The sequence below is a fragment of the Natator depressus genome, chromosome 14 (genome assembly GCF_965152275.1).
Source record: "Natator depressus isolate rNatDep1 chromosome 14, rNatDep2.hap1, whole genome shotgun sequence".
Classification (NCBI taxonomy): Eukaryota; Metazoa; Chordata; order Testudines; family Cheloniidae; genus Natator; species Natator depressus.
Window position 1 is genome coordinate 2,165,583 of NC_134247.1, and position 17,182 is coordinate 2,182,764.

At 47.3% G+C, this 17,182-nt stretch overlaps 1 protein-coding gene across 1 annotated transcript in view; it reads left to right on the top strand.

Annotated features, from left to right (window-relative positions):
- The window catches only part of RNF213 (ring finger protein 213), a 95,230-nt gene that overhangs the window by 71,885 nt on the left and 6,163 nt on the right, over nucleotides 1–17,182 (top strand). Inside the window, exons 45-60 of the mRNA XM_074971478.1 lie at nucleotides 37–206; nucleotides 1,547–1,649; nucleotides 2,800–2,914; nucleotides 3,321–3,531; nucleotides 3,879–4,072; nucleotides 4,602–4,724; nucleotides 5,892–6,002; nucleotides 6,590–6,832; nucleotides 7,840–7,921; nucleotides 8,385–8,419; nucleotides 9,820–9,914; nucleotides 10,718–10,877; nucleotides 11,961–12,141; nucleotides 13,115–13,209; nucleotides 13,958–14,209; nucleotides 16,349–16,481. Coding sequence (XP_074827579.1) covers nucleotides 37–206; nucleotides 1,547–1,649; nucleotides 2,800–2,914; nucleotides 3,321–3,531; nucleotides 3,879–4,072; nucleotides 4,602–4,724; nucleotides 5,892–6,002; nucleotides 6,590–6,832; nucleotides 7,840–7,921; nucleotides 8,385–8,419; nucleotides 9,820–9,914; nucleotides 10,718–10,877; nucleotides 11,961–12,141; nucleotides 13,115–13,209; nucleotides 13,958–14,209; nucleotides 16,349–16,481 — 2,303 coding nt within the window. The remainder of the gene's footprint in view (nucleotides 1–36; nucleotides 207–1,546; nucleotides 1,650–2,799; nucleotides 2,915–3,320; nucleotides 3,532–3,878; nucleotides 4,073–4,601; nucleotides 4,725–5,891; nucleotides 6,003–6,589; nucleotides 6,833–7,839; nucleotides 7,922–8,384; nucleotides 8,420–9,819; nucleotides 9,915–10,717; nucleotides 10,878–11,960; nucleotides 12,142–13,114; nucleotides 13,210–13,957; nucleotides 14,210–16,348; nucleotides 16,482–17,182) is intronic.

The following is a 17,182-nucleotide window of genomic DNA, read 5'->3' on the forward strand; positions in this document are numbered from 1 at the left end:
GTACCTTAATGATTTCTTTTCCCACCGTTTCCTCAGTGTTGCAATAAAGAGGAACGCCCAGTTCCGTCAGATGTGCAATAGCTTCTTCATAGACCTGGTTTCCACCATGTGTTTCAAAGATAATGAACCCCCAGAGAAAGGGGTGATCCAGGAGCTGCTCAGACTGCTGTTTGTTCACCGGGAGCCTTTGAGAATAGGCCCAACAAGTAAGCTCAGTTCCTCTTGCCAGTGTCAACAGCCTGATTGAATCTGTTCTCCTGCCTCTCTCTGTAGCCCAGTTTTTCTCAAATGCGGCCACCAGGGGCTTTTCATGTGGCCACAGCCTCCGGGGTTGTGAATGGGGGGTGGGGGGGGCAAAGCAGTCTCCTCCCCCACCCCCGAGCCACCAGCAGGGGTTGGGCCCTGCTCTCTTGTGGAGCCACAAACCCCAGAGGAGCAGGCAGCTAGTGAGTTCCCCACCCTCCTGGAGGTGGTGGGGTCAGGCTCCAGCCCTGGGGTGGCAGGTGGCAGCTTCCAGCTGTACGGCAGTGGGCTCCGTCCCCCAGCCGCAGGGCTTCAGGCTCCGGCCACGGGCTCAGACCGTGGGGCTCCGGCCTCAGGCTTTGGCCTCACAGCGGCAGGCTCCATCCCCCAGCTGCAGGGTTTGAGGTTCCAGCCGCGGGGCCACACGATCCAGCCCTGGCTGCAGGGCTCCAGTCCCCGGGTTCACCCTCCCCCCATCACCCCTGGCCCTCGCTGTGACCCCTGGCCCCAGGTTTTGGCCACATGCTCCATCACCCTGCCATGTGGCAATGGGTGCCGGCGGCGGGCTCAGCCCCCCAATACTCCTGGCCCCTGCTGCATCCTCTGGCCCTGGCCGCAGGGCTCTGGTCCCCAATCATGCGGCTGCAGGGCTCCTGTCCCTGGGTCACCCCTCCCCCCCAGTCACCCCTGGCCCCTGCTGCCTCCCCTGATCCCCATCCATTCCCCCATTGACCCGCTGCCTCAGTACCCCCATCTCCATCCAGGGATTAATTTGTCTCCTGGCTTGCCAGGGCTGTGTAAGTCTGCTGCGAAAAGTGACATCTGTATGTTTGTTAATATCACTTTTCACTGCCTTCCAGCTAGCTAGCAAGTCTGCTGCTGTGAAAAGTGATATTAACAAACATACAAATGTCACTTTTCACAGAAGCAGACTTACTACCTAGCAGGTCTTACAAAAGCAACCAAAAAAGCAAAAGAAACAACAACAAAAAAGACAAAAACATGCAAAGCTCCTTATTTGTTTCTATTCTGTTTAGGTCCAGTACAGAATAGAGACAACTAAATTATTTTTATTACTGAGTCTGCAAAAAAAAAAACAAAAAAAACACCCCAACATAAATATATGACAATGATTTGGACATGCATGTGCATATTTATTTGTTTTTCCTAAAATTAAGTATTTTCGGAAAAATTGTCAGAGCGGTCACCAGCAACAGTTGGTGGCCGCACTCTGAGGCCACCAAAAAATTTGTTGTGAGAACCCCTGCCCTAGCCCATGAGTCAATTTTTCCTCTGTATTCAGATCACCGCACTGTGTACACAAAACTGCTGTCCCCATTTAACGACGTGGTGGATAAGACTCCTATCATCCGCTCAGTGGTGCTGAAGCTGCTTTTGAAATACAGGTAAGTTCAGTCAAAAAGCTGATGGGTGAGCGTGGGTTACATGTCATCCTTAACCTCTTCAGCCAGGCCAGCTTCTCTCCCTGCTCTTTAGTCATGTGCTACTCACAGAATGAGGGAGAATTTTAGCCAAGTTCTGAGATTTGAACCTTGTACTGTGAAAACCAATCTTTGCCTCTGTATCAGCACCAGTGTTGGGTTCGGGGTGTATTTGTGTGTGCAGTATCTTTTTGTGCCCTACATTTGAGAATATGTGTCCGTCCAGTCCTGACCCACATGTGAGCTAATCAGGAGCTACTCCTGACCTATATGTGAGATAACTCTTAGGAAAGCTAAAGAATGAAGCTGATACACTGATGCACAAAGAACACTGAGAACACTGGCAAATGAATATTTTATAAATCTTTAATTTTCTAACTGTATGATGTGAGGGTTTTTGTGTTTAAATTACTCACTCTGCACTGTACATTTGTCACACAAAGAGACTGTCACATCCAGAAAAGCTGCCCTTTGATTAAGTAAGCATGTCTGAGGCTTCAGAAGTGTAGTTTATCGGTGTCTCTGTGTTTAGTAACCCACTTTTGGCCAATCCAGTGTAGCACTGTGTGAGCCACATACAGAGGAGGAATTCCCACAAATGATGCATGTGCTGGTTTCTCCAGTGCTAGATTCAGAATAGAAAGTGAGAGGGCTTTTCTCTATACAGACATCAGTCCTTGCGTAGTATGTATTTGTGTTTCTTCTATGGTTGAAGGTCTCATTTAAAGGAATACGTGAGAGTGCCTCTGGAAATGGCAAAGGAAACACAACATAGAATGTCTCAGTTTCATTTGGAGGCTGAACTGGCTTACCATGTTACCTGGCCAGCATTCAGAGCCTAGGATAATGGAGGTTATATAGGACCATGCTGGGGTGTGATAGCACAACATTGTTGCCCACAGTACTGGTTCTTATCACCATGATAGCCTTTTGGTGGATCAGAGGTCCCATGTGACTCCAGCTATGACCCGCCTTGACTTTTGCTTCCCTCTCAGCTGGACCTGAAGTGAACTTCTCTGCCATGTGGACAGCATTTGCAATATATGTTCTAAATAATGATTAGTAGCCATCAGCGTTGCAGTAGTTGGTAAGAAGAGGTTTCTCTGTTTCATAGCTTCAGTGATGTGAAAGCCTACCTGCAGGATTACCTGGTACAGGTAGAGCAGTGCCAGATCCTGGACAAAGATGACAAGACAGAACTTTACGCACTTTTTGTCAATTGTTTGGAGGTAGGTCTGCTTGCCCCATCTCCCTCATGTCAGAGGTGCTGTGTGGGGATGTCCTGGCCCAATAGAGCAATGTTTCAAGAATACGGCTTTTTCTATAAAATCCTGGCTGAGCTAATGCACACACTGACTACGTGGGGAGGAGTTTTATCCACCTAGAAAGGGCGAGATTGAGAGAATGTTAAAACCACAGCTCTGTTCAGCAGTAGGCACTCCTGCTTTGTCAGATCCCCAGAGAAGGCTTGTGCTGTAGCATTCCATGAGCTCCCCTGCTTTCGCATCCCCTTCCTCTGCTTCAGGACGCTGGGTGTGGTTTGAGCATGATTAGATCGGGCCAGGAGAGGCGTAAACTCCAGCAGCTGGGCTTGGGGCACCATGCTGGAAATCGGACTGATTTTTCCCTTTGCAGGATTCGATGTATGAAAAGATTGGAGCCTGCACTCAGGAAGACCAAATCAACTGTCTGCGGGAAGACGGACGCTTTCTGGAGAGCTATCTGAAGAGGAACAGCCAAGAAACCCTTCGGGAGTCCTCTATTGAGTACCTGCAGGGGGTGGCCAGGGTCCGGCTATGCCTGGATAGGGTTGCAGAGCTGCTCTTGGAAATGCAGAGACCTAAAGGCAAGTTGGGCTCTGCTGCCCTCAACTGAAAATGCTAATGTGTCAAAGGCTAAATCCAGGATACAGGCCCCTCTGATGGACTTGCTAGACATGTTCCATGTCTCTGTGTCGCTATGCAAACCATTTGCTCTCCATCATAGAAATGCCCATATCAAGATTTCTCTAGCTGCAGAATAAGGGCATTGTGGTCCCTGTATATTCCTGGGTAAGAACCTCTGAGAAGGAGGGGCTACTAAGATCTCGAATAATGGATCAGATCAGGGAAATGGATCCCAATGCTGTGGCCAGTTCTGACAGCAACAGCTGACCAAGATAAGAAATTTTGACTTACTTTATTCTTTCTACAGAGTGGGATAAGGCAGTGGATAAGCAGCAATACCTTCAGAAAGTCAAGAGGTTCTGTAGGCTGGCTGGGAATGACTGGTACCGAGTTTACCTGGTCCGAAAACTGACTAACCAGTATGGGATGGAGTTTGCTCAGAAGCTTTCGGATGAGAGTCAATTTCATTGGGTATTCCCAGTGGAAATCATTCAACAACAGGTAAAGCAAACATTTCTCCCTGACTCATCTTTCCTTAACAATTTGTGTTTCTGAATGCTGTTTCCTCCTCTTGGGTTTTTTTTGTATTTGCATTTTTTTTTTCATGTGTCTGTGGATGGTGTGCGGCTCTCTGGTACTGTCATGTGGGGCTGGAGCAGGTATGGGTGGGAGTAACCTACTCCAGTGCCCCTGCCTTCCATAGAAAGGAATTTCTTCTGACCTGAAGAAAGGCCATTATTTTGCTTGTGTCAAAGCCTGGCTCCCAGAGCAGCAACATCCCAAGCAGAACCAACCTCCCTGTCTGACTAGTAGCCTGGAAGAGGCATCACCACACACTCACCCTAGCTGGGAAGTCGCAGCCCTTCTCCCTGCACACTGCATTTTAGTTAAAATAGAAATGAACCCCATCCTCCAACAGACAACATGGATGCTTCTGTGGAACAGTTTCCCTCTTGTAAGGTGACATTCTTAAAGTCTGCCCGGTATTCACACTTTGTGCGCATGGGTTGTTTGTACTTTGTTGCTACAGAGGAACCAACCTAGTCAGATTGATCGGTACTTGGTATGTGGCAAGAACTACAGAGTCCTGCGTGATGCTGTGGGAAAAGCAATGATTGAGTGCAAGATGAAGGGCGTTGCAGAAGCACAGAAGGTAAGACTCTTCTCCCCAGTCAGGACAGATGCTCCCTTTTGGGTAGGGCTTACAGTGATTCTTTGGAGAGATTAAGAGGGCAAGTATTTTAGCTCTTGGTGCTTTGCTGTCAGCCATTCCCTCCCCTCTCTCTCACATGCCTGAGATGGAGATTTTTCTTTGCTTGCTGTTGTTCTGATGGCTTTTAACTGGACCCGATCTTTGTTCTCTGACATGCATCTCGCCCATTGTATGTGAAATTTGGACGATTGTCCCCATCTCCAGTGCTGTTTGCCAGTCACATCATCCTCCCCACCACTGTCTCCCCTTTTAAAAATGTTCTGTGAAGCACTTCTTGAATAACAGGCTTAGGCTCCTTCCAACCAACTGGCTGAGGGGCTAAGTGGGTTTTCCATGCAGGCTGTGCTTCCTTTCATACTTTTCATACTTACTTACTTACGTAATTTCCAAACTTAATAACTATACGTGTGTAGTGAAGTAGGTGTGCATGAAAAACACGCTTACAGATACTGTATACATTTAATTTTCTCCTTTTCCCTACCTCTTCATACGTTGCTCGTTCTCTTTGATTGTGAGCTGCTCCGCGAATGACCTGTGTCTTCCTGTTAGTGCCTCACTTCCAGGGCCCTAGTTGTGATTGGAACCTGTGGATGCTACAGTAATATGACCAGTTAATAACAGCTTCCAGTTTGGGTTAAGTATGTACTGTCTAGTTGGGGCAACAGACGAATGGCAGGTTGGCTAGACCAGGGAAGTTCAGAAAATATTTCTGGTGGATAGAAAAAGGGTCTCCTTGACTGGTGTTTCAGATACCCAGTGAGTTTTTACATTGTGTTCAGGACAGTGGACTTCCCTGCAAGCAGGTTCTTGTGAGGCTCTGACAGGGAATGGTGGAAATCCACATAAACATAAACTGCTCCCTCTGCAGAGGGGGACTTTCTCAGAGACCGCTGGGACAAGACAGTGGCTTTTATTATGCCATGTCTTCTCAAGTTTGAATAGCCGTTTCCTTTGCCTGTCACCTTCTGTGACAATGGGAGAGCGACCTACATCGGGGTCAAAGGGGAAATGTGCATGTCTGTTAATGAGCAAAGATTGCAATGACAGCTGAGGTAGTAGAGATGTAGCCCCTTATCCTCTGCATAACCAGTTTCTGTTGTTTTTCAGGCATGTAACAGCTCTGGGTCTGCACAAGCTGTTCACCTGCTCTTGGCTATTTTCAGGGAACTCACTGCTCTGTATGGATGCAGGAACAGAAACCTCCACCCCAAAAAGGAGGTGAGATACATTGCTCTGTTGGCAACTTGTAGACTGTCAGGGAACAGACTTGTTTCCTTCTGAGAGAAGAAGCTTTAGGTCAAAGATGTGAGAGAACATCCTTTACCCTGCTGCCCAAAATGCAGTTCTGAGAGCATCTGGCAGAGATTAGCTGAAGAGAAATCTGAATGTCTTCCAAAGAGGGGACCTCCTCCCTGTCTAACATAGGGCTCTATTGGACCCTATTTACTGTAGTATCTGAGCACTTCATAGTCTTAACACCCCCTGTGAAGTAGGGAAGTACTATAGTTACAGGTAGGGAATGGAGACAGAGACTAAGTGGCTTGTCCAAGGTGTCACAAAATCTGTGGCAGAGCAGGAAATTGAAACCCTGATCTCTCACATCTCAGGCCATTGTCCTAGCCTAGCCACTGGACCATCCTTCCTCTGCATACACAGAAGGACCAACTCCAGTAAATAGATAGTCAGTTACTTCAAGGCACTGTGGGGTATCACTCTTCATTAGATTGTGTATAAAGAGCTGCTGGACCTTTTCGTCTGGTTGGCAATCATGTACTTTATTTTCGTTTTGTAATGTTTGCCTTCAGCAATGTGATGCTATGAACACGTTCATCCAACACTCCAAAGCCCTGGATTCTCCAGCCCTGAAGCAATTTGCAGCATCTCTTGTGACCAACAGTCTCCCATCACTGACAGTGAGACCCCAACACTTCAGCCCCAGTGGCGCACTGATTGAAATAGTCGTTCATGCTGCAGCCCTCTTGCTATGTGGGCAGAATCGAGTCCTCGAACCCCTGAGGAGCCTGGCCTTCTCTCCTGCCACCATGCAGGTAAGGAAACTGGTCTTTCCATGGCATCCTCAATCCGAACCTTGAAACAAGGGCACAGATTCAGCCCGTCCATGCTAGTGCTGACTCAGTCAATGCTGGCACCTCGTTCATGCTTCCTTCTTACTCTCCAGAACCTGAGCTTTCATTAAAAAGTACTTAGGTGTTACTGAGAGGCTGAGATACTCTCCTGTCATGTTTTCACGGCTAACTGATACAGGGACTTCTACCTGTGTTTGCAGACTCTGAACCAGTAGATCTGAGGGGTACAGTTCATCTCCCTGAGCACTAACTGGGATACTCAGTGCTAACTCTTGAATTATTAATTATTTCACTGCTCATCCAAAGTATGCAGGAAAGGAGTGGGAGGGTCACCCTACAAAGATCTGCACAATCTAGTCTGAGTGAAGCTCATTATGGCCCCACAAGCAAGTGGGCTTGTGAGAGTGCCAGTTTTTCCCCACCTCCTAATCAAATATTTAAGGAGCCTAGCTGTGTTCAGCAGGGTACCGAAGGGAAGCCAAGCTCAAGAAACCCAGAGAGCATCATCACCTGCCCAGTCTACTGGGAGTGGTATCTCACAGGTGGACCACATTTTGTGGGCACTTGGAAAAGTAACACCACCTTTGTTTTTCTTTTAACCCCAGTGTGACCCCTGCCTTAAACCATCCCCATTCTGCTTCTCCCACCTTCCTAGCCTCCCACTGTAGCCTGTCAACCTCCTTCTTTAATTGGCTGGAGGGTTTGTGGAGTAACGCCCCCTTCCCTTCTCAGGGCTGAGCCTGCTGCTTCCTCAGCAACACATCCCATTGGAATATAAAGTTTTCTTACTTTTGAGTAGAATTCACCACTTGTTTTGCCTCTCCATTTCTCCTTATTTCCTTGCACTGATGAGCAATTGACAAGCTGCCACAGCCTTAATGTTCTCTCATGTGTAATTTAACTGGAAAACAGGTGTGTTGCTGAGCCATTGCTGTAGTAATGTATTTATTCATGTGAATGTTTTTTAGCGTTCTTTTCTGCCCACAATGCCTGAAGATCTGATGGTTCAGGCTGTGAATTGGGAGGGAATGAAGCAGCTGCACTGGTATGGTAAGTATCCCTGAGTGGATTGGTAGCAGTGTAGGAAGAGCCATTGCCTGAGAATAACTGTTCCAGAAAGTCCAGTTATGTATCCGTGGAGCAGGAGAGTAGTATTATTTATGTGATGCCTAAGAGGAATTTCATTTTATTTGTCATGCTTACAAAACCCTGTTAGTATACGGTGGCAAAGTCTCCCAGGGATTTCTCTCTAGTTTCTTTATAAGACATAGTCAGCATAGAGACAGAATGACCTCTGGCTTCTGTATGGACAGCTAATACGATTCCTATGTGCTCCAAGAATTTTACTTATTTCCACTAGATCTGGATCTTGAAGTAGATTTCTTGCTGTCAGGCTGTGCGTGTGCGTGTGCGTGCGTGCGAACCCAGAGGGGAATGCGTGGGTTTTATTTGTTTTAAAAATGCACCTCTGTCCTGCTCACCGTACCATGCTGTTGATTTCTTTGTCTCACAGTGTGTCCAAATGGCCATCCCTGCACTATTGGAGAGGTAAGAGTTTGGGCTTGAGTGGTGGTTTATTTCTTTAGAAGCTGCCTGCACTATATTTTATGTGCTATTTAATTCTATCCCAAAGTTAAATGCAGTCAAGCTGTATGATCAACTGTTACAGCATTGCACGGTGAACACTGGAACAGCGACTGCACTCCAAGCGGTAATACAGCCTCTTTCCGAGTAGCAGCTTTCCAATTAACAGGTTGCATGTTGCATTCAAGTGTTGGGAAGTTGCTTCTCTCTTCATAGGCCTGTGAAATGCCCTCCTCTTCCTCTCCCCCCCCCCCCCCTTTTTTTTTTAAACCGTCTTGTTTGATAGATATGACAATATCCTGGACAAACCTTATTGAATTGAGTTTAATATCTTTGGAGTCCATTGTATTAAAAATCCCAGTGCGTTATTGAGGGATTCTATGTATGTATTTCCATGTGGAGGGTAAAGAAGAGAACAATAGAGGACAATTAGGCAAATTCACTCAGGTTGTAACATCTCCAGAGAAACACCATCCGCCGGAGAGGTCTGCATATACTATTTCAAACTGGACTCTCCAGGGACCAACAGACAAGGAAAAGGGGTTTGGATAAATAGCCTGGATTTAAACTGGCTCAGGGCCTCCTTTCCAATCCAGCAAATGGACAGGACTTCTGGTCCAAGGTGGGCCCCAATCCTTAGGAAAGGGTTGGAAGGACTTTGGCCTACTGAGGCCCCATCTGATCAAGTGGGGGTTCTGAGCTGAAGTTGTGGTGTACTTATGACTGCAGGGAACAGCCCTGTGTGGGGCTGGAAGGACCAGTCACCAACCTTGTTGAAGTGAGGGGGCAATCTCTGGTTAGCGTATTAGCATGTGGGTAGGTTCTTTTATTGTTTTTAATACATTTTCTATGTAATGTTTTCTACTTTAAGAATAAATTTACTTGCTTAGAAACAGCTGTGTGGTAACATGTATAACTGTGGCAATCGCACTGTGTACTATCTCTGAGGAGAGAAGCAAAGGAGGCCTACTTGGACAGTCTGTCTTTTGCTGGGAAAATCACAGTTTAGTTAGAGAACTTTGCAGCCTGGAAATACCCTGGTCAGAAGGGCAAGAGACATGTGTCTCCACCCAAGAGAGGCGATGGCTGGGGAGGCCAGAAGTGCCCTTGCTGTACTACTGAGGGGAAATGCAAGTGCAATTGTCCTGAACTGTGGCATCTCGCTTTTCACAGTTGTACCTGTGTAAAAGCGATGACCCACATCAGCTGGGTACCTCACTGTGTGAGGACTGGACTTAGAACTAAGTAGAGCCAAGATTGTGCCTCAGAGTCTGAATTAGCTCCATTTCTCTGGGTCTGAGATGCTGCTCCTTTGCATCTGTCTGGGATTAATTAATCTGTGTCACTTCTTCTCCCTTTGCCAGTGTGGTCGTCCCATGGAACAGAGCCGGTGTGTTGATTGCAATGCTCTGATTGGAGGTTCACAACACATTCCAGTCCATGGCTTTCAGGGAGTCCAGTATGTTTTAACTATTTAACTTATTCAGTGCTGAATTATGTAACGCTTACATTCCATCCGGAAGCTATACAGGCATGCCCTATCCTGGTGTCTCAGCTGAATCAGTGTTCCGCCAGTAGTGAAGGTGTTACCCTGATTGTAGAGGCCCGTCTAGGTCTAGTTCTGCCATGCCCAGCTAAGAGCTGGGGTTTGTCAGTCTCGTGTTCTTATGCTTTTCAGCTCCGTAGTCACCCTCGGCTGGTCTGTTTCTCTCTGTCCTGTATAGTTCTTAACTACTGTTGAATTATCAGTTGAATTTTCTTTGGCAACCTTCGGTTGACATCCCACCACCTGGCCAGCCTGCATAGAGCGTGTCGTCTACTAGAACGCTGTAGGGGCTGTGATTCATGAGTTCGCCCCTTGGCCCAGCCAGGTTGGCATTTACAGCCCTGACATGCTAATTTTATGATCATTAGCACTAACAGCGGCGGTTTCTGACCTGCCTAGCACGTAGTGGCTAATCCTGACTCTCAGCTAACAGTGGCTGCATGGTACCTCCTAATAGAAGAGACATTTAGGGGAAGATGCCTTGTGGAGTGGGGTGGGAGCTGCCAGCTAACAAGGTAAGTGAATCAGGCTATTGCAGTGTGAAACCCGTCTAGTGATCAGCCTTTTCTCACCGCCTTTCTAATGCAAGAGCCTTAAATTGCAGCATGGTATCAGTAGCAGTTAGATATGGAAAAGATTCTATTTGTGTTTTGACCCATCTCTCTCTTGTTTTTTCATATCAAGACAGAAAATTCACTGTGCATAATTTTATACAGGCATTTCACAGACAGAACTCAAACTGGCCACGTGCTCGGGGATCCCAGAAACAGAGAAGCAACGGTAGCATCTGAGAGGGAGATGTCCCCAGTTGTCTTCATTGTGATTCGCTTGCTCACGCACTTGGCAATGCTGCTGGGAGCCACAAAAGATCCGCAGGTATTGGAAACCATGCACATTGTCTGAACAGAGTAACTTCCCATGTGGAAGTTTGGTAAGACTCCTCATACAGTCAGTGCTGCGAAAAGCCTGCAGCTTCCTCCCCGTGCTTCTGGAGGAGCTGTTAATAGTGGATGCTGGCAAGACCAGCTGCTGTTGTAGGCACATACCTTTAAGCCCTCTCTCTAATTTAAGAACATAAGAACGGCCAGACTGGGTCAGACCAAAGGTCCATCTAGCCTGTATCCTGTCTACCAACAGAGGACAGTGCCAGGTGCCCCAGAGGGAATGAACAGAACAGGGAATCATCAAGTGATCCATCCCCTGTCACCCATTCCCAGCTTCTGGCAAACAGAGGCTAGGGGCACCAGCCCTGCCCATCCTGGCTAATAGCCATTGATGGACCTATCCTCCGGGAACTTTATCTAGTTCTTTTTTGAACCCTGTTATAGTCTTGGCCTTCGCAACATCCTCTGCAAAGAGTTCAAAAGGTTGACACTGCGTTGTGTGAAAAAATACTTCTGTTTGTTTGTTTTTTAAACCTGCTGCCTATTAATTTCATTTGGTGACCCCTAGTTCTTGTGTTATGAGCAGTAAATAAATTTGTACAAGTGAAAATAATAAAATTAACAAATGCATCAAGTGGTAAAACACAGTTTCAAAAATAGTGTATCTTCCAAGCACAGTATGTCTGGTACGTTTCCATCACAAATGGGGGTTAAAGAGAAGGATTGTTCCATCCATTCCCCAAAGAGAGGTGAAAGTAAGAATTCTATTTTGTAATGATTTGTTGGTACCCTTCAGAAAAGCAAAAATCTATTTTCCAGACAGTGATGTCACATTATAATGGAGGCTGGGGCAGAAACACATCTTAAGGGCAGCTCTGTCTTTCCCCCAAGTTTGCAGTGAATAAATGATTGACCCTTACATGCGTAGATACCTGCATATAGTCCTGTCCCAAGGGTTGGTCTTCTCAAAGATGCGTTGAAGACTCAAAGATGCTGGGTTATAACTTTGCGTGCATCAGACTAGAGTGTTACACTGCTTGCTCTCACCCTTGCCTTGTTTTTGTTGTTCTTTAAGTCCTTGCGAGGGATCATAAAGCCGCCAGTGCAGGATCCAGTAGGCTTCCTCCAGCTGCACATTGAGAAGGACCTGGAGCAGCTGACAAAAACTCTGGGAAAGAGCGCTGATGAGACCATCAATGTAGTTCATCTCATTCTGTGCAGCCTCCTCAAGGAGCCCCACCAGCACCCAAACCAGTGTAAGGAAAAGAGCACTCTGACGGAATGTGGAAGGCAGCAGGGGGACAGTGTCGTCATTTTAAGTGTAGCAGTTGTGTGGTTCCTCCATGGATAGCACAGCACCAGCATGGGCAAAGCATTTCAAATTGGCAGCAGCAAAGTCAATTGGGGAGATCCAGAGCTTTAGTGATACCTATTTCCTATTCCTGCAAGCAGATGATCTGACTGATCATCTCTCTTACTGCCCAGAGCTCTGGGGTTTAAACTGGTTTGGTAGTCTTGACTGGAATCATTGCATAACTGATGGTATGCTGTACGGAAAGGATTTTCAGCTACAGAAACTGATGAGTTGCTCAAAGAATGTAACAGTTGCATAAACCTCAAGAGATCAGGTGTAATGGTTTATATGCCACCTTCTAAGCTACAGTAGGAAACCGTCAGAGGGAGTAGGGTGTGACAGAGGATGATTCTCAGTAGAATTTGAAGGTCTGAATCATGACACAATCATGGTCTTGCAGCAGATCTTATTATGGAGTTATTTAAATGGAGGAGCATGATCTTAGTGGCTAGAGCACTGAACTGGGAGTCAAGATTCCTCAAGTTCTATTCTTTGTGTGGCCACTGACTCATGGTGTGATATTGGACAAGTCACTTAATTTCTCTGTATGTTTGAACATTTGTGAAATGTCTGATCTCCCTTCAGATGGGAGTGAGAGACTGAATTAAAGTTTCTTAAGCACTGAAAGGTGGCGGTGGGGGAGGGGTGTTAAAGTGCTCAACTGTCCCTGCATTTTCTCTCCAGTGAAATAATTTAACATGGATGCCTGCCTAGACCTTAGGACCTCTGAAAGTGTAAATGGCTCATCACACACTGACTGCAACTCACAAGGATGTCATGTTCCCACGGGGAAATCATAGGCATTTAAAGAACCCCAAGTTCATTTTCCACTGACATGTTGTAAATGTAACACGCTATCTGTGCCCCTGTTGCAGGGCCAGTTCGCTTTGATGGTGCACTCTCCACTAAGGAGCACAGACATGAATGGGAAAGAATTGTCGCAAACACCATTATTATTCCTGAATTAAAGGTGAGATCCCACTGGACTTCCTGTATCTGACTGTTAATCTAAAAATGAACTTGAGCAGCCCAAAGACCACTTGGAATTCTGAACTGCAGCCCAGACCTGTGCTGATGTACAGACCCACCAACCCATAAATCCACTCCGCTCCATGCTTTTGAAAAGCACTGCTAATCCAGGCAGGTTAGCATTCATCTGTGCTGTCTTCTGCGTCTGACATCATACCCTGGGGCAACCACCTTACTCTGCTTGGGCAAGAGGTAGAATCTGGGACCAAGAAGGGACCGTAGAGGATTCTGATAGACAAGTAACAGTATCTGTTGGCTTTGGGAGAGATGTCAGACCCAGTTAGCAGCATGGAGTCAATCCCATCTGACCTTTCCTAGTGCAGAATGTAAGGAACAGAGAACTTTAGGGGGCCACTGGGGTTGAGTGAGCGTGTGGAGAATTTTCTAGTATCAGTGGTTGTCCTGGCATGGATGTTAAGTGCCCTGGCTATGAGCCCATCAGTGTTGACATCCTCCTGTGGTAACTGGCCATTAAACTACCATGGAAATGTGGCAAAGCTGTTGCAAAATTCTCTCTTTATAAATGAACTACCACCATCAGCATATTCTCCCTCATAAGTCCACCCCCCTTTCCAAAGAGATCCTTGTACTTAATTATATGGCACCACTGTTCCATTTTCCTCTGTCCTCCTCGATGGTTTTGTGAGTGGAAAGGGTTGTGTTTCTGACACTAGGTCCTTTTAATGCAGGATTTGGACAAAATACTTACAAAGTTAAATAGACAAATCAGTGAAGACGAGAGAATCTGTTCCAACCCAGTGGCGAAAATCGTGTACGGTGACCCCGTGACCTTCCTGTCCCAGCTACCCAAGGACAACACCATGCATTGCTCCCGGATGTGGAGCTGCAGGAAGAGGATCTCAGTGGAGTACCTGGGGCATGTAGTCCAGCAGAAGGATGGCAAGGACGTTGTGCCCATCCTCTGGAAGTTCCTACAGAAGGTGAGCATGCCGAGATCTGTCTCTGTTTCAGGACACACTGACGTGTGACTGCAGGTTCGGAGATCCAGTCCCCGGCTAACACATCATCATTAACAAAAGGAAAACTCCAACAGACAGCTTCATGTCTGCCTTTTTGTTTTCAACTATGAATGTGATGACTTTGATCTTGAGAATGAATGCTGCTGTCAGCTACTTGTCAAAAAGGGAAGTACATCAGTATGCATCAAGAGCACTTTGATATTCTAAAATCACAGATAAAGCATACAGGTAGTTTGTGTTAGTGTCTGTGAAGTGAAATCCATCGAGGGACCAGAAGCTAATCGGCCTCCCAAAGCCACCCTCCCTTTGGTTCAAGATTAAACTCTGGTTTGTTAGCTGTTATGTCCCTTTAAAGAGTGAGGAGAGCAAATGTGAGAAGAGAGGAAAGGGCAGTTGAGCTGTTAATGATACTGTGGGATCATTACTCGCCTCACCTGGGTTCTGTCAGCCTTTGTTTCCCTGTGGAAGACAGCTCTGTATAGCCTGAAGCAGGCCATCTAGTAGCTTGTTCCAAGACAATGTAGGGGTCAGTAGTAGAGAGATTGCAGTGGAGTGATGTGTTCTAACCCACTTAGCAGATGAGCTGCTGCATGCAGGACCAGTTTCAGTTACCAGGTGGCCTTCAGGGGCAGCTCCCAGGACAGCTGTGCAGAAGTCTTTTGGGGTGGCGTGGATCCCCAGCCAAGAAGCAAAAGGGCAGTATCCTGATTTCATTTCTCATGTCTGCATAGGGGTCAGCAAGAAGTTTTCAAAAATATGGCCAAAAGTAACGTCCTAAAGCACAAGATGAGATTACTCTTAGCTTGCATTGATAACAATTATATTTGTTCTTGGAATCCAAGCACAATCTAATTATGCAGTTTCTTAAAGTAGAATGGAAATACCTCAATACGTCTCCATACAGGAAAGTGCAGTTTGGTCTCTCATTGCCGCTAATGTACTTCACTCTCTATATCGGGGTGGGCAAAATTTTTGGCCCGAGGGCCACATCTGGGTATGGAAATTGTATGGCTGGCTATGAATGCTCGTGAATTTAGGGGTTGGGGGAGTGGGAGGGGGTGAGGGCTCTGGCTGGGGGTGCAGGCTCTGGGGTGGGGCTGAGGATGAGGGGTTGGGGCTGCAGGAGGGTGCTCTGGGCTGGGACTGAGGGGTTTGGAGGGTGGGAGGGGAATCAGGTCTAGGGCAGGGGGTTGTGGCGCGGGAGGCGGTCAGGGGTGCAGGCTCCAGGAGGCACTTACCTCAAGCAGCTCCCAGAAGCAGCGGCATGTCCCCACTCCGGCTCCTACACAGAGGCATGACCAGGCAGCTCTGCGCATTGCCCCATCTGCAGGCACCGCCCCATAGCTCCCATTGGTAGCGTGTGGAGCCTCCTGGCTGCCCGTACATGTAGAAGCCGGAGTGGGGACATGCTGCTGCTTCCAGGAGCAGCATGGAACAGGGCAAGCCCCTGACCCCACTCCCTGGCTGGAGTGCCAGAGTGAGGCAAGCCCCAGACCCCACTCCCTGGCGGGAGCTCAAGAGCCAGATTAAAACATCTGGAGGGCCGGATGTGGCCCCCGGGCCGTAGTTTGCCCACCCCTGCTCTATAGGAATCATTCCCTAAGACAGCTTCCTACTCTTACCCTTCCTCCCCCTATCTTTGTGACCTTCACTGAACATGCAGCCTGGGTATTACAGACTCTTCTGCAATCTGCCTGGCCCTTGCAAGTGCCCTGGAGGGACTGACCACAGTGGTGACTTCCCCAGTGACCAAGCACCTGAAAGCAAGCCAAGTACTTGCTTCATTGGCATATATAGTAAAATCAGACTGAAATGGAGAATTAATAGCATGAGCCTCTCTGCAAGGAGGATGCTCAAATTCAAGACATTCTCCATATTTTTATTTACATAAGCATTGTCTATAGCATTGTACACTCGGTAAGTTTTGCATGTGTAAAGTATTGTGCTTTTTGTCATTAAACATTCAGAAATAGTTTAAATAAAAACACACATCAAGGCTGCAAGTCTGTGTCCTCTGCAAGCTTGTCCAACCCTTTGTGCAGTCTCTGCATCTCCGGTATGATCTGCCTTCATACTCCTGGCACCTCTCCCACTTTCTAGGAAGCTGAACTGAGGCTGGTTAAGTTTTTACCAGACATCCTGGCTCTGCAGAGAGACTTGGTGAAAAGATTCCAGAATATTACAGATGTGGAACACCGCACAATCCGAGACTTTGTCTCTAAATTCCATTCAGGTAAGACTGGCAGGAGATGGTCCAATTTTAATATTTCCAGTTTGTCATTAACAAAAGCGCACACACAGTGCATCAGGCAAACGGTGCAAAGGGCTTGACTCTCCGGGAGGTTCAAAGTTAAAGTGGACACGTCTCCAGGCTTGAAAGCAAAGCCTGCGGTGTGAGCTCTGGCTCCCATTAAAGGGAATGACCCACCCTGACCCCTCAGCAGTCCTGGCCCCTTGTGCGTGGAAGGCTATGGCTCTGCTTAGAGCTTACAGCGGCACCGCTGCACAAATGTAGCTGCACCGCTGGAGCGCGGCTCGTGCAGATGCTCTAAGCCAACAGGAAACAGCTCTACTGGGTACTTAATTACTCCAGGCCCTATGGGTGGCGGTAGCTATATTGATGGGAGACGCTCTCCTGCCGACATAGCGCTGTCCACACCAGCGCTTACATCATTGTAACGTATGTCGCTCCAGGGGTAGCTTGTTCACACCCAAGCGACATAACTTATACTGACTTTAGCTGTAGTGTGTACATAGCCAAAGAGTCATCAGCCAGTTTGAGAGGACGTGAGCACATGAATGTGGAGGGTTTGCTTGAGATCTGTTGGATGAATTACTGAAAGCTCAAGTGATGGTGCGAATCCCAGCCATCTGACACTGTTCCATAGCGTGGACCACGTTTTAATACAGAAATTGCCCAGTGGCTCACACTCT